The sequence below is a fragment of the Marmota flaviventris genome, chromosome 1 (assembly GCF_047511675.1).
Source record: "Marmota flaviventris isolate mMarFla1 chromosome 1, mMarFla1.hap1, whole genome shotgun sequence".
In the NCBI taxonomy this organism is placed as follows: Eukaryota; Metazoa; Chordata; class Mammalia; order Rodentia; family Sciuridae; genus Marmota; species Marmota flaviventris.
The window spans coordinates 157782314-157798412 of record NC_092498.1 but is presented as its reverse complement, the minus strand read 5'-3'; the positions used below and the strand labels follow the sequence as shown (position 1 = coordinate 157798412).

General features: G+C 46.9%; 2 protein-coding genes across 3 annotated transcripts; both read right to left on the bottom strand.

The window, feature by feature from the left end:
• Nucleotides 1-390: 390 nt before the first annotated feature.
• On the bottom strand, nt 391-3472 carry LOC114083108 (THAP domain-containing protein 7-like). Of its 2 annotated transcripts, XM_071618230.1 has the most exons (4): nt 3155-3472; nt 2619-2774; nt 1974-2111; nt 391-760 (listed from the first exon to the last, which is right to left on the bottom strand). In XM_071618230.1, exons 1-3 carry the CDS (start codon nt 3232-3234, stop codon nt 1988-1990), a joined length of 360 nt encoding a protein of 119 aa, XP_071474331.1. In that variant the 5' UTR covers nt 3235-3472; the 3' UTR covers nt 391-760; nt 1974-1987. The 2 variants fall into 2 exon arrangements, with proteins under 2 accessions (XP_071474331.1, XP_071474328.1); XM_071618227.1 differs by lacking the exon at nt 391-760 and having other exon boundaries at nt 1685-2111.
• A 1187-nt stretch (nt 3473-4659) lies between these two features.
• Nucleotides 4660-11176, bottom strand: LOC114083107 (tubulin alpha-3 chain). The gene is given in 5 exon segments (XM_027924255.3): nt 4660-4857; nt 4860-4976; nt 8881-9561; nt 9891-10039; nt 11056-11176. Coding segments are annotated over 5 exon segments (1266 nt in total).
• Between the last annotated feature and the right edge of the window lie 4923 nt (nt 11177-16099).

The window sequence follows — 16099 nt, the reverse complement described above, 5'->3', positions numbered from 1 at the left end:
AGCTTACTGTGCCTTTGTATATTATGAATGTTCTTAAAGGGGCTGGCTTGCTTCAATCAAGATTGTTTCAAGACCCAAGTTAAAGACTGCTTGGCACTGTGCAGTGGTCCATACAGATACTGTTCTGTCCTTCAGAGAACCCTATTGAGTTGTATAAACAGGAGTCTCTAATACCTGTTCACCTCTGAAACACTGAAAGGGGTAGTTAGGGTCTAGAGTTGTGGCAGAGTGCTTGCCTAGCATGTATAAGAACTGGGTTCAATCCTGAGCACCACATAAATTATTACCAGCTAGCGAGGCTGGCGACCTGAGCTGGGTTCACAAGATCTGGCTGCACCAGCAACTTATGGTGAAAGAAGCACTCAACACACAGAAATACATTTTGCCTGCAGGACTCAGGGACAGTTCTCGACCTTAAGGGTCTGTTGGAAAGAGAGAACTTGCACCTAGATTCTTTATTTTAATGGGAGGGGGGGGCGGCACACAGAAGGAAGTTCCATGGAATGTTCTTTCCAAATAAGGCAAGGGGCAGGTTTCAGAGGATTGAGTCTAGCTTCCTGATGTCTTATGGTCAGCAGATTGACATCTTGGCTAGTCACAGGCACGGAGAGAGGAAAGTGCATATGTGTGTTGCACAGCCCAAAGAGCATATAACACCAGGCCAGTCCTCCCATCCGCTTGAATGTTCATAGCTCACACAGTCCATGGCTCGCTTGCAACAATGAATAAATTAAAATAAAGGCATTGTGTCCATCTGCAACTAAAAAAAAAAATCTTAAAAATTAGGAACCAGGATCTCAGCTCCCCACAGCCAATCATTTTGGGTCTCTCTGGGGACTGCCAACACTGTCTGGTGGGAACAAGGTTCGAACCCTGAAGTGAGCCAGATAGCAAGACAGCCTTCTAGAATCTACTTTTATATGGTATCTGGTGGATCACATAGGTCCAATTCTGATCCTGTGCTTGGTAGACAGATAAATAAGGATGTTAGAAACTTCAGCCTTGATGGGTGGATCCTCCTTCAGATCATGCTGCTACTCATCTGCACAGCAAAGTTCTACACATGCTCCTTCAGAGTCTGGCGGATATCTGCCTGTGCCAGCTTCTGATGCAGGTTTGTCAGCTGCAGCGCTGCTTCTCTGCCTGCAAGCCTGGAGCTGGCACTGGACCTTCTACAGAATATTGCCTACCTGGCAACTGGTCATTTAGAACATAGGCTCTGATGGAGGTATGGCAAGAAAGTTGAAGGGGAGATAGGATAAGGCTTGAGAGAGGGATGCTACTGTTCTGGTAAGGGCTGGGCATCTAGAGAACCTAGAAAATCTGGGAAGAGGCTCTCAGATCCTGTGAAAGAAAAAGTGGCAGGTTCTGAGGCTTTTTTTTTACAGGAAAGCAGGTGACATCAGCAGGAGGAGTTACAGAATGGAGCTGCAGAGCCCTTCAAAGCAGCTGGAGAGAAGAGAAAAAGAGACCAACAGACCACATTTCACAGCACTGACCTAATACATGAACCCCATCAGAAAATTAGTATAATAAAAACCACATCTGGGTAGATACCATAAAGCCCTCTTTCTGTCATGAGATGGGAGTAAGTGGAGGGAATCTCTGACCCACAGAATATACTGTTTCGGATATATATATATATATATATATATATATATACACACACACACACACACACATATATATATATTTATATATATTTTGTACCAGGGATTGAATACAGGGGTGCTTAACCATTTAACCACTGAACAACATCCCTAGGCATTTTTTTAAATTCTCTTAAGATACTTGGGGCTCACTTTATTCTCACCAACAATTCAAGAATATTCTATTTTACACTGAATGCATTTTTATTTTTTAATATAAGGCCTTGTTAAATTGCTGAGAATAGCTTTGAACTTGGACTCCTCTTGCCTTAGCCTAATGAACTGCAGTGATTATAGGCAGGAACTACTGCACCCATCACATACCACTTCTTCCATTCTCAAATCAGGTAACTCTGGAGGCCGCTTGGAAAACTGGGCCCCTTGGTCTTGGTTATCCAGTGCAATTTGGAAAAAGACTCAGATATGGTGGGAACTGCCCCTTCCTTCAGCCTGTGATAGCCACTGTGGGGGAAAAGCAGCCCTAATGAGCTGAAGAACAAGTGCTGCCACTTGGGCCATCTCCCTCTGGTACCCAATACAGCTTCCCTAGTACTGGGGTTGTGGCAGGCTGGAAGGCACATAATAAACAAGTTTGAGACAATGCCACGTTAGGCAGAATCCCACCAATCTCTTAAAGCTGAGATGGATGAAGCAGCTCCACCAACAGGGCTGGACAGACCAGCCAAAAAGAATTCTTTTTGTGGGCTTGCTGGGAGGCCTGGGTGAGGAACACTCCCTGGAACAGCTGTTTTTCTCTGGTGTTACTGGCAAAGTGAAACTGGGAGTGCGCTTTACTGTACACAAAGGGGAAGGGAAAGCAGCACTTTTGGAACCATGGCTGCCTGTCCACCTGGCAAGCTGTCCTCAGGGCAGCTGCTCAGGGACTGCCTCTTCAAGACACAGCTGCCCCGCTGTATACTATGCTGACACCCCACACCCTGCCCAATGCTGGCTGGCAAGGAAGCCCACCTGATTCCCACCAGCTCAAAGCAGTTCTCCTCGAAATGTTTGGAGCAGAAGTAGATGTACTCAGAGGCAGGGTCCCACAGGCCCTGGCCGCTGGGGTCCAGCCGCTGACAGTTGGCCAGCCACAGGCTACGCCTCGGATTGTCCTTCTTGGGAAGTCTGCAGAACCACAAACCCATGAGAACCAGGCTGCCGGAGCCCCTGGGCTCATGCTGTTCAAGTTCCCCAGGGAGGAAGAGTAGGCCCTGCACATGGCGCCAGGAGACCTCCCTGTGACCCTGTCGAAGAAGTACCCCCGCTACCTCTGGCACAGACCAGGAAACTGAGCCCTGGCGAAAGCAGGCAGCGCGCTCAGGGTCCGCTGGCTGGGAAGAGAAAGCACCAAGTCTAAGCCTAGTAAGGGTGGATCGGACTCGGGCGCAAAAGGCCCGCCCCCTTCGCCCGCCCACCCACAGGTTCAGGCCTCATGCGGCTTGGAGGAAGGGGAGGGACGACAAAACGCATGCGAGACGTCGCGCACTAACACGCACTGCGCCGACCTGTGGAAAGAGATGCCGCGGTTGCGCGTTTCGCGACTATCCCGTGTGCAGCAGCCGGCGGCCGAGCAGTGGCGCGGCATCTGGGGAAGAGGCGGGAGCTTGGTCGCTGGCGGCCGTCCGGCCCCCGGAGTGGCTTCATGACCCCGGCTGTCACGCCCTCCAGGGAAAAGTGTCTCGGAGGGACCCCAGTAGCCCGATCTCGGACCAAACCTGTTCCAGCCCGTTTTCCTTGAGTTCTGTCAGCGGCACTCACAGTCCCGCTATTGCTGCGTAGCGGAATTCTCGCGAGTAGTGGCGCTTAAGGGGCGCGAACGGCTCTCGCGAGCAGGGGTGGGGTGGGGGGGGGTGGGGGGGGGTGGGGTGGGGTGGGGTGGGGGGGTGGGGGGGGTGGGGTGGGGGGGGGGGGGGTGGGGTGGGGGGGGGTGGGGTGGGGGGGGGGGGGTGGGGTGGGGGGGGTGGGGGGGTGGGGGGGGTGGGGTGGGGGGGGTGGGGGGGGGGTGGGGTGGGGGGGGGTGGGGTGGGGTGGGGTGGGGTGGTGGGGTGGGGGGGTGGGGGTGGGGGGGGTGGGGGGGGGGGGGGGGTGGGGTGGGGTGGGGGGGGTGGGGGGGGGGGTGGTGCCGAAAGAGTTTCCCAGCCGGCTGGCGCTGGAAGCAGCGGGCTTTGTCGGGTGTCGCGCCTGCGTCCGGTTAGGACCCTGGGACGCTCATCCCACTCCTGGGATGCTCGTCAAACGCTCCACACGTTTGAAGGGGCTTTCTGGTGCTGGTCCGTGCTGCGTGTCCACGATGCCCCGGGATTCTCGAAAGCCCGCCGTCACGCAAAGGAAGGACTCCCTAACTCAAGAAGGCGCTCGCGCACACAAACGGGTCCAGGACTCTTGGGAAGAAAAACAACCCACCAGAACCCTCTGCTCAAACTTGACACATCTTTCCGGGGGCGAGGATTTGAGGGAGTGTTTGCAGGCTGTGGCTCTTGAGTACACTTTGGGTAATTCTGGAGGTTCTGTTGTCTCCCACACTGGCATGCGAGCAGTGGAGGAAGGCTAAGAACGTATGTGGAAAAGGAAGTTAAGAACTGGGTTGACACAGCCCTAGGCGGAGTCCACTGCACCCCGAATGATTACTGGGTGAAACCCTTCACGATGTTGGAGGAAACAGACATCAGTGTGTCTGCCAGACAAGAATGCCAGGAAGGACTAAAGAGAATGCTCAGATTGAAGACATTGATAATTCCCTTAGGAAGCCCTTCCGGGAGGAATGCAGTACTTAAGCATACAAACGTGCCTACCAATTCTCTAAAAGAAACAAAGGGATATATTTTCTCCTGAGGAATCCACTGGCAAAAGCGGGCCTCTAGACAGGCACTTTGATCAAAGTACAGCACACAGAACAAATAATGCCTCAATAAACAAATTTTAATAGGTAAATATATCCTGTAAATGTTACAGTGTGCGCGCCCAGGAGAGAGAGTGAAAGGGAGAGTTGCTGCCAGTCATACCCTCCCAGTCAGTATTCTTCCCCTTCTTCAGCCTCTGCTTCCACAGAATCCACGCCCACCTCTTCATAATCCTTCTCCAGCGCTGCCAGGTCCTCTCGGGCCTCTGAGAATTCCCCTTCCTCCATGCCTTCTCCCACATACCAGTGCACAAAGGCCCGCTTGGCATACATGAGGTCGAACTTATGGTCATGAGGTCGAACTTATGGTCCAGGCGGGCCCAGGCCTCCGCGATGGCAGTGGTGTTGCTCAGCATGCACACAGCCCGCTGCACCTTGGCCAGGTCTCCTCCAGGCACCACTGTGGGGGGCTGGTAGTTAATGCCCACCTGCCAGGGAAGAGGAACAACAAGAGTGAAACTGATGTAGGTTTCACATATGATGGCTTATTGAAAACTGGAGCACTGATCCCAGTTTAAACAATGCCCTGGCCTGGGATTGTATGTAGCTCAGTGGCCCTGGGTTCTAGCCTCAGCACCACATAAAAACAAATAAATACAATAAAGGTTAAATCTTAAAAACAGTGCCCTGTAGAAATTGGTACTAGCATTTTGGCATAAACTGTCAACATTTAACCATACTGCTTTTAGATTCACCCACAGGACAACATAAAATAAGATGTTTCAGTTTTTTTTTTAAACCTTTTTTTTTTTTAATGTGGTGCTGAGGATTGAACCCAGTGCCAAACTTGTGCCAAGCAAGCACTCAATTGCTAAGCCGCAACCCCAGTCTGATGTTTTAGGGATTTTTTTTTTTTTATTTTTTAATGAAGGTATTTTATTTATTTATTTTTATATGGTGCTGAGGATTGAATGTGTGATAGGCAAGCGCTCTACTGCTGAACCCAAACACCAGCCCTATGTTTTAGGTTTTTAAGTACAGAGCTGAATCTTTTTTCTAATGGAAAAGCTAGAAAGGATCGTCCATTTATAAGCAACCAGTTCAGTCATATTACATCTCTAAAGTAAAACAAGAAAAGAATGAGGGCTGGGGTTAGAGCTCAATGGTAGAGCACTTGCCTAGCATGTGTGAACCACTGGGTTTGATCCTTAGAACCCCATTAAAAAAAAAAGCCATTCTGTCCATCTCCCAACAACAAAAAACATTTATTAAAAATGCAATATTACGGGCTGGGGTTGTGGCTCAGGATTGAGCACTCACCTAGCACATGCAAGGCCCTAGGTTCGATCCTCAGCACCATGTAAAAATAAATAAAATAAAGGTATTGTGTTAACTACAAATAAAAAATAATTAAAAAAAAAAACAATATTACGGGGCTGGGGTCATGGCTCAGCCTACCACGTGCAGAGCCCTGGGTTTGATCCTCAGCACCACATATATATCAATAAAATAAAGGTATTGTGTCCAACTACAACTAAAAAATAAATATCTTTAAAAAAACAATATTACTTAAAAAACAAAAGAAAGCAAGAAAAATGAATTGAGAACCCAGTTCAGGTATATCAATTGCCTAGGGTTTGATGTATAGTCATTAAAGAAAACAGTTGAATTTTATGTAGTTAAGTGTGTGTGGGGAGTGGGAGAAAGCCTCAGAGGCTACTGGAACATGCTCTGAAACTGAAGCACATGAATACCTGGGAGTGTGTTGAGTCAGTGACCCTGCACTATCCTGTGAACAGAAGTAGTTAGCAGGAGCTCTACACAAAGCTAGGCTCCAGAGGCTTTAGAAGGGGTAGAGGGAAGAGCACAGGAGCTCAAACTCTTGATGGAGGGGTTGCCCTCCCACAACTTTAAAGCCCAGCCAACTAGCCCTTGTAAGTGGCAGTGCTGCCAGATTTCCTGTTCTGTGTGGCCACTTGTATGCAGGAATTTGGGTCTGCCACCTACAGGAAAGGAACATGCATCCTTTGCCCATGTCTGTGACCTCTCTGTCAGCCAGCATCATCTGTATAACAAGAGGCATACCATACCTGAAATAGGCAAAGACATCTCTTAAAGGACAAAAAAGCTCTGGAGAAGGGGAAGAGGATTTCAGCTTTTCAGCCTTCTACCTTGTTTTAATATTTTGCCAGTGATTTTGTAGTATAAAAAGGCCAAATGATGGGGCTGGGGTTGTGGCTCAGCAGTAGAGCACTTGCCTAGCACGTGCAAGGCCCAGGGTTTGATCTTCAGCACCATATAAAAATAAATAAATAAAATAAAGGTACTGTGTCCAACTACAACTAAAAACTAAATAGTAAAAATAAATAAATAAATATAAAATAAAATGGGTCAGGGCTGTGGCTCAGTGGTAGAGCATTTGCCTAGCATGCGTGAGGCACTGGATTTGATTCCTGGCACCACATACAATAAATAAATAAAAACAAAAGATGTTGAGTATTAAAAAATAAAAGCCAAATGGTTTTAATGGAAGAGACTCCTTGAAAATAGTGTATCCCTCAGCAAATTGTTGCAAAAGAATGGGTGCCAAGTCATACTCTGACAAAAAAGAACTTAGAGCAAGGAGAATTCAACAAGGCCCACCTGGTGCCAGATGGTCTTCTATAAGAGGACAGCAGAGGCTATGACACACTTTACTACAGACTTGCCTCCCTGCTGTCTCTTAGAACAACTCAGCTAGGACAGCAAACCTAGGCAAGCATCCTGTACATGCCCTGCCAACTGAGGCTGCTTTATATGTCCTCAACTCCCAAATGTCACACTTACTGGAAAAATATTCTTGCTGTTCAATCCAAAGGCTTAAAAATTAGAAACAGAATGGAAAGTTTCAACAACTACCTGTAACCTCTAACTAGCGTCTGCTATCCCCTGTATTACATTTGATGACTACTTCAAGGTCAGCAAAGTCTGTAGTAAATTTTACCTGCTTCTATGAGTTACTTTAAACATGTCAAATTAAAAATACCCTATTACCAATAATCTGTGTGCAGATGTCTTTGTGAACTGGGGCTGAGAACTTTCAAAACGCTTCCTATAGTAATAGGCAAGCCATGGCCATTCCACACCAGAAGAAGATGATTAACACACATTCCGTTTTCAGTCTGGAATGACCCTGGAACTTTACCTCCCCCAACACCTCAGGAACTCATCAGGGCTTACAAATGTGGGGGCCAGTTGGGCTTGGTGGAGCACACCTGTAATCCCAGCAACTTGGGAGGTTGAGGCAGCAGGATTCAGAGTTGAAAGTCAGCCTTAACAGTTCAACGAGTATATAAGCAACTTAGGGAGACTCTGTCTCAAAATAAAATACAAAAAGTGTTGGGGATGTGTCCCAGTGGTTAAGAGCCACTGTGTTCAATCACTGGTTCCTAAAAAAAATTGGGGCCCAGAGCTTTGTCTAAATGGAAAACTATTGTAAATAAGGACTGATATCCACAAACCAGAGGGTAAAGAGTTGAGGAACACAGGTATGGGGAAGCATTTAGTCTGATAATCCAACAGGTGTTACAGCCTGAGAGTCTAGGATGGCTTCCACATACATGGTGCTTTCCTCATAGTAGTCGTTAAACATGGCTAAGGGAACCTTGAAAATTTCATTGTGATTTTGTATATGAGACAGAGATCCCAGCCTGGTTTGGGGAGATAAGAGCAACCTACCCTTTTCCCCATACTTAAATGCTTAGGGCTGGGGATGTGGCTCAGTAGTAGAGCGCTTGCCTCATAGGCATGGAGCACTAGGGTTGATCCTCAGCACCACTAAATAAATAAATTAGGAATTGTGTCCATCTACAACTAAAATTTTTAAAATAAAAAAACACTGAGATACAGGTTTAACAATCCATTCACAAAAACATAAGTAATGCCTAAAATTCAGAGACAACAGGTGACCAACATCAAGTAAAGTAAAAATCTACCATTTGGACCAACCAAAATGGAATCATAGGCCCTGACAAATGTCTAAAGCCAGCAGTGAGGTGAGGGAAATCATATCAGGATCTGCTGTCAGACCATTTCTAAATTTTCCTTCCCATTACTTGCAGGCCCCTGAGGCTTTGGACACTTAAAGGTGTCTCAGCCTCAGTCTTCTAAACTATTAAGAAACTGGTAACACAAACCTCACCATCAACTTTAAAGCATGGTTTTAAGAAAGGAGTGCATAGAATGAATGTATTTGATGAAGTATGAGGCTATTAGCTAATCAATTACTAAACCTGTTCTCCTTGCAGTCTCATTAACATGAAAAGAGGCAATCTCCCTGAAGGAGGTGTGCCTTTAGGGTCAGCACCATGCTGCTCCCTGACTAGCATGGTGACTAAAAAGTACCAGTCCTACCTTAAACCCTGTGGGGCACCAATCCACAAACTGGATAGTGCGCTTGGTCTTGATGGTGGCGATGGCCGCATTGACATCTTTTGGGACCACGTCCCCCCTGTACAACATGCAGCAGGCCATGTACTTGCCATGGCGAGGGTCACACTTCACCATCTGGTTGGCCGGCTCAAAGCAGGCATTGGTGATCTCGGCCACTGAGAGCTGCTCGTGATAGGCTTTCTCCGCCGAGATGACTGGGGCATAGGTGGCCAGCGGGAAGTGGATGCGGGGGTATGGCACCAGGTTGGTCTGGAATTCTGTCAGGTCCACGTTCAGGGCCCCATCGAACCGCAGGGAGGCCGTGATGGAGGACACGATCTGCCCAATGAGACGATTGAGGTTGGTGTACGTGGGCCGCTCGATGTCCAGGTTGCGCCGACAGATGTCATAGATGGCTTCGTTGTCCACCATGAAGGCACAGTCGGAGTGCTCGAGGGTCGTGTGGGTGGTCAGGATGGAGTTGTAGGGCTCTACCACAGCTGTGGAAACCTGCGGAGCTGGGTAGATGGCAAATTCCAGCTTGGACTTCTTGCCATAGTCCACTGACAGCCGCTCCATGAGCAGAGAAGCGAACCCGGAGCCCGTGCCGCCCCCGAAGCTGTGGAAGATGAGGAAGCCCTGCAGTCCTGTGCACAGATCCGCCTGCAAGAAACCACACAATGTGAGCCAAAGGCTGTGGAAGACACACCACCAAACTCCAACAGGCCAGGCTCACTTCTCTGTGCTCTCACAAGTTCACATGGACTCAAATAAGTGCCTAACCAGCAGGCATTACCCTCAGAAGCCAAAGCAGACAAGAGACAGCTATCAATGCATCCCAGCAGACACCATACAAGAAGACTCTGCAGACTTGGTCAGATCCCAGAACCTGACCTAAGACCTGCCCAGACGACCTCCCCTTCACAATCCAAGGCCCACCGTCCCCCCCACCCTGGAATCAATTCAAGAAGCTTCCTCGGTGCTCTTCTTACCAGTTTGCGGATCCTGTCCAAGACCAGGTCCACGATCTCCTTGCCAATGGTGTAATGGCCTCTGGCATAATTATTGGCGGCATCTTCCTTCCCAGTGATCAGCTGCTCTGGGTGGAAGAGCTGCCTGTAGGTCCCCGTGCGCACTTCATCTACAAAAAAAACCCATGATCTGGGAGTCTCTCCAGCCTGCTGTATTCACTAAGGTGGACACAGCCGCGGGAGGGACACAGTTGCTACAAAGCACACACTTGAAAATTCTCTGTGTGGAGCTGGGGATGTGGCTCAAGCGGTAGCTCGCTCGCCTGGCATGCGTGCGGCCTGAGTTCAATCCTCAGCACCACATACAAACAAAGGTGTTGTGTCTGCCAAAAACTAAAAAATAAATATTAAAAAAAAAGAAAATTCTCTGTGTGATACACAAATGCCACTTACGACTCTAGCAAGGTAGAGTCAACAGTCGTACAAATGCCAGAAGGACCAGTTGCCACTGAGAGCAAAATGCTCACATGCCCATATGGGTGATTCTCTGGGTACATCTTTCTTTCCTACCCCTAGCTACATCAAAGGATACAATTAAAAACTCACTCATAAACCCGCGGTCTCCAGGTCAGCATGACATTAGCGGGGCGGTGCCATCAGGGAATTGCATATGGCCTGGGTCACACAGGTATTCTGTTATGTCCCGGGGGAACCAATGAAAGGTGCTTTGTTTTCCACCTCTTATGGGAAACAACCTAGGACTTCCAATCTAGAGGAACCCAATGAATGTTCTACACTTAAGTTTCCAGTCTCCGGGCAGCTCAAGACTGTATATGCCAGCATGTCAGTGTGGGTGGCAATGAAGGAGGGAACCAAGGCTGTGTACCCTGCACTGGGTGTGCACAGGAGCCATCTGACCAGCAGAAAGCCAGGAGGGAATCTCTCTGCAGCCCAGCTTACTGCTGGCTAAGCAGCTTTTCTCTGCAGGGCAGGTTTCCTAATAGGTGCCTGAGTCCCACAGTCAAGAACCTTCAGTCCACACCAGTGAGTTCCTCACCCAGCAATGTTGGGAGCATAGGCTTCAACATCTCTCCTTTCTGCACAGGGATTCAAGGAGTCCACATGGGACTTTACCAAGGCTCTCCCACCCTCCCAGGAAGGCCCCCCTGTAGGCCTGAGCACCTACCAACCACGGTGGGCTCCAGGTCCACAAACACTGCTCTGGGCACGTGCTTGCCAGCCCCGGTTTCGCTGAAGAACGTGTTGAACGAGTCATCCCCGCCACCAATGGTTTTGTCACTTGGCATCTGACCATCGGGCTGAATTCCATGTTCAAGGCAGTACAGTTCCCAGCAGGCATTGCCGATCTGGACACCTGCCTGCCCCACGTGGATAGAAATACACTCGCGCTGGGAACCAGAACATAAACATGAAACCCACTCCTCTTCAAGGGAAATTAAACCATATAGCATGCAAAGCATTAAAATTTAGTATTTGTACAGTGCCTCAGTGACTGGCACTTTCATAAACTTCACTTTTAACCTCTTTTCCCTATGCTACCTGAATTGCTCTGTGGCACTCTAGCTGTTAAGTGGCAGAGTCAACAACAGAACTTAAAATCTCTTTGCAAAACCAAGATTCTTTTTAAAGCCTGAGAGCCACGTATCGTTAATAATGAACTCCTTATTGTGGCTTATAATGGGAACTGAGGAATAAAGAGCAGTGTGCACTGGACAACGGATAATGTAATGAAGAGTTAAGCAAGGAAAGATGGACTAGGTTCCAGATTACCATGGCCCAAACCCAGGTATTCACTGTGTGTCTTCCATCTGCTCAGACAGATTGACCTCTGTCATTCTCCATCCCATTTACTCCTTCTCCTGCTTCATATGTAGGTATTATTACCTGTCTCTGATACTTTAGAGGACAGAGGCTAAGACCATGTGTGTGTGTATGGTACTGGGAATTGAACCCTGTGGTGCGCTCTCACTGAGCTACTTTACATTTTTTATTTTAGACAGGATCTCAATAAGTTGTCCTGACTGGACTCAAACTTGCCATCCTCCTGCTTCAGCCTCCTCAGTAACCAGAATAATAGGTATGTGCCACTGTGCTTGACTGCTGAGACATCTTAACTCTTACCCTATGGCTTCTGGTTGGTTTTCCCAGTGGACAGCAGTGGCAGGAATGAGATTATAGCAAATGTAGTCAGGATGCTCTCCATTCCAGACTACAATGGACTGCCTGAGTCCCTTTATCCAGACCACAACTTACTTTCAACAGTCAATACTCTTCAAAAAGATACCCTCTCAACTTCTAGTAATTATTCCCTCCCCTCCTTCAAGTCTAAGAGTATAATGACTCCCAGATATCACAAGTGCTCTTATACCTCAATGTCTTTTTTTTGGTGGGGGAGGGGATGGGGATTGAACTCAGGGGCATTCCACCACTGGGCCACATCCCCAGCCCCATTTTATATTTTATTTAGAGAATTTTCACTGAGTTCCTTAGTGCCTCGCTTTTGCTGAGGCTGGCTTTGAACTCATGGTCCTCCTGTCTAAGGCTCCCAAGTAAACTGTCTTTTGATGTTTTCTTTCTTTTTTGTTGTTGTTGTGGTGGTGGTGGTGGTGATGGTGGGGATTAGTGTAAGGGTAAAAGAAATTGAAGTTAAAGTGTAAAAGACCGGGTGTTGTAAAGTTTCTAAGCTGCAAGGCCTGAGTTAAAATGTAAAGGACCAGGTATTGTTAAGTTCCTATGCTACACGCAAAACCTGAAATTCCTGTAGCTGTTAGGACAATTCCCGGACTGCCCAATAAATATTCCCCCTGACCGCCGGGTTGTTTAATAACCTAGGACCCTGTGTGGCCTGGCACGTAGGCATTGCAGGGCCTAAACCAATCAGTTTGAATGTGTACCCCGCTTTAGAACTGACCTATCACTCTCGCCCAACCTGTTCCCGCCAATGAATGTACTAATCGTGTTTAAGAATTGTTGTTTGATTTTCCCGCGGTGTACAATATTTTGTTAAAGGAGACTGTGATGTATGTAAAGTCCCCGCCCTCCCCAAAAAGTGTACTTAAGCAGTGCTCAGCCCCTGCTCGGGGCTCTGGGCTGCTCTCCCTTCTTGAGTGAGCACGGAGCCCCAGCGCGCTGGATTGGATCCTCAATAAACCCCTTTTGCTGTTGCATGAGCCGCAGTCTCTTGGTGGTCTCTTCCTCCGACATTCGCCGGACCCTTACATTAGAACCCTGGGCCTTTTGCAAATAAGGCAAGCATTCTACCAACTGAGCTATATCCCCAGCCCTCTTGATGGTTTCTTTACCTTCAAAAAAGTGAAAAAGCTACCTATAACTTTATCAATTGTACTCTTTTTGAGTCTTCTCAAAAACCAAAAATACCAATCTTCAATGAAGTTGCCTTGAGGGGAGGTAACTGCACACTCACTAGCTACTTGTTCAACTTTAAAGACATTGCCTTTGCAAATACCTAGAGGAGAATAAACAAAACTGAGGGACTATCCCCATTCTATATACTATTTCCTTTTTTAATATTTATTTTTTAGGTGTAGATGGACACAACACAATGCTTTTATTTTTAATTGGTGCTGAGGCTCGAACCCCGGTCCCACCCATGCTAGGCGAGTGCTCTACTGCTGAGCCACAATCCCAGCCCTACTATTTCCTTTTATAGGAGAAAAAAATCCACATGGCTGGACACAGTGGTGCACGCCTGTAATCCCAGTGGCTCAGGAGGCTGAAACAGGAGGATCATGAGTTCCAAGCCAGCCTCAGCAAAAGCAAGGCACTAAGTAACTCATTGAGACCTGGTCTCTGAATAAAATACAAAATAGGGCTTAATGGCCAAGTTCTTCTGAGTTCAATCCCTGATGCCCTCTCCATCCCCCCTCAAAAAAAATTAACATGATGCAACAAACCCCCATCATCCCTAATGGAGCATTCAGTTCCAGAAGGAACTTCTCTAATGCCAAATGTTAAAGGATATTTTGTAGGAGGCTACACATTTGAACTGGGCACCTGCAGTGGGCTCAAAAGACCAACTCAATTCAGGGTTCAATCAGAGTAAATAAGCCTTAGCTGGTTGCAGAAGTCCCTGGAGTCAGCTGACTGAGTCACCTGTAAACAAGTGAGCATTTAAACTACAACCACTTGACTGTTCGATTGACTAGGGTATTGCCAATGAAGTTGGTCTTGATAGACCCAACCTGATCTTTTCTTAAAATTGGGAGCAATCTCGCCACAAATCCATGAAAAAGATAATTTCGGCTTTATTGTAAATTACTGCAAATTCTGAATCTGCTTGGAATGCCTGCCCATGCCTTGAACTCACCCATGCCTGGCTCTCTGACCAGATAGCAGCCCTCTCTGAAACTTTAGTGACACCTCATAAATATTGGCCTTCCCTGGCCAGACAACGACCCTCTCTGAGGCTCTAATGGTCCTCATAAATTCTGATGTTGGGGCCAGCAAAAAATGTAAACTACCATTAGTGTGATGCTTGTCAGAGTTCTGTTATCTGTAACCCCCCTTTGTGTAACTTTCTGGGCTATAAAGCTGGGCTGAAGGAAAGCTGGGGTGCTGTCTTGTTCCCGCCGTTTTGGGAGGGAAAGGCAGCCCGGCCGGTCGAAATAATAAGCTTGCTTTAATTTGATTTTAATTGGAGTCAGTGGTCTTTTCTTGCGTCCTGGTCTAACAGTCTCTAGGTTTCACTTCAGTTTCTCAATGAATGCTCTCAGATCATGTTGTCAGATGGAGTTCTCAGAACCTGCTCTGCTTCTGGGAGATGTACAGGTGATGTTTCCTTACCTCAAATAAACTCTACATAATTTAACCACAGCAAAAATTTCCTTCTTAATGCAAGGAACTTGCTCTTCTGAGGAAATTGCTCAGCACTCTGGAAAAATCCTTTTGAAGCCATCCAACAATACAGGATTTTTCATTACTGAAATCCAGACACTCTGTATTTCACAGGTTGGCTTCACTGGCATTCTGCTAACCCTGAATTAGTAAGATCTGACTTGGCAAATCTGCCAGTTACTTTTATTTTTCTTGTCTTTTCTTTTTGTTGTTGTTGTGTTGGGATGAACCCCAGTGCTTCCCACAAGCAAGGCATGTCATCTACCACTGAGCTACATTCCCAGCCCTCTTAATTTCCTCATTTACAAAACAAAAAGAGCCACCCAGTGGTCTGAGAGGCCACTTATATCTTCCATGAACCAATGAAACAAATCCAAGCAGCCAGGAAAATTCACCCTTGCTTTCAAGAGAAATCCCATGTAAATTCAGCATTGCCAACCTCACACTGATCTTATTTCTTTGGTCTCCTCTGAAAATAAATTACTTGTATGCTGGGGATGTAGATCAGTGGTAGAGTGCTTGCCTAAGATGTATGAAGTCCTGGGTTCAATCCCAGGCATTGCAGAAAAAAATATTTGAAACTTCATCCAAGCTTTTCAACCCCAGGCCAATCATATGGCTATATTCTTGACAGCTGACCTTGTTTTATACTTATACAGGTATATCACTTCCTGCCACCAAATCTGCAAACTACCCTTCTTTCTGTCCTCCTTTCTTTGCTTTATAATAAAGTTGTGCCTCCTCCAATCAATACTTCTTTGTTTCTGCTGATCTCTTTTCCCAAAGCATTCCTCAATGGAACTTCCCAGTTCTTAGTGGGGCACAGTGATGGGTAAAAAGTACTATCACCTTAGCAGTGATCAAAACAAGGCACCATCCCTATATACTTAAAGTAAAACAAACAAACAAAAATCGGTTTCATTGAAGAATGTCCTTGAAGAAGTGATTACATTTCTATTCTTAAGTAGTGTCACAAAAAGCCCAAGTACTCATACTAAATCCAGTTGCCTTGTGAAAAGACACTTGAGCTGCAAGATGAAGTTGCCAGTTTTTTATGGGATAGCAGTCTGTGTGTGTGTGTGTGTGTGTGTGTGTGTGTGTTAAATTTGAGGAGGGGGCTGGCTATGTTGCTCAAACTCCCAGACTCAAGTGATTCTCCTGCCTCAGCCTCTGTAGTAGACTGGAGTATGGACAGCCATCTAGGACACTAATTTAAAATAAAATAATAACTGACAAACGTTCGTTAGTCAAACTTTGTTACTTATTTTAACATGCATTCCTTTTAAGCAAACATATATTTTAAAAGCTTCTCTTTTTAAATTTCTAACATAATAAGCATCTGTACCTATTAATCA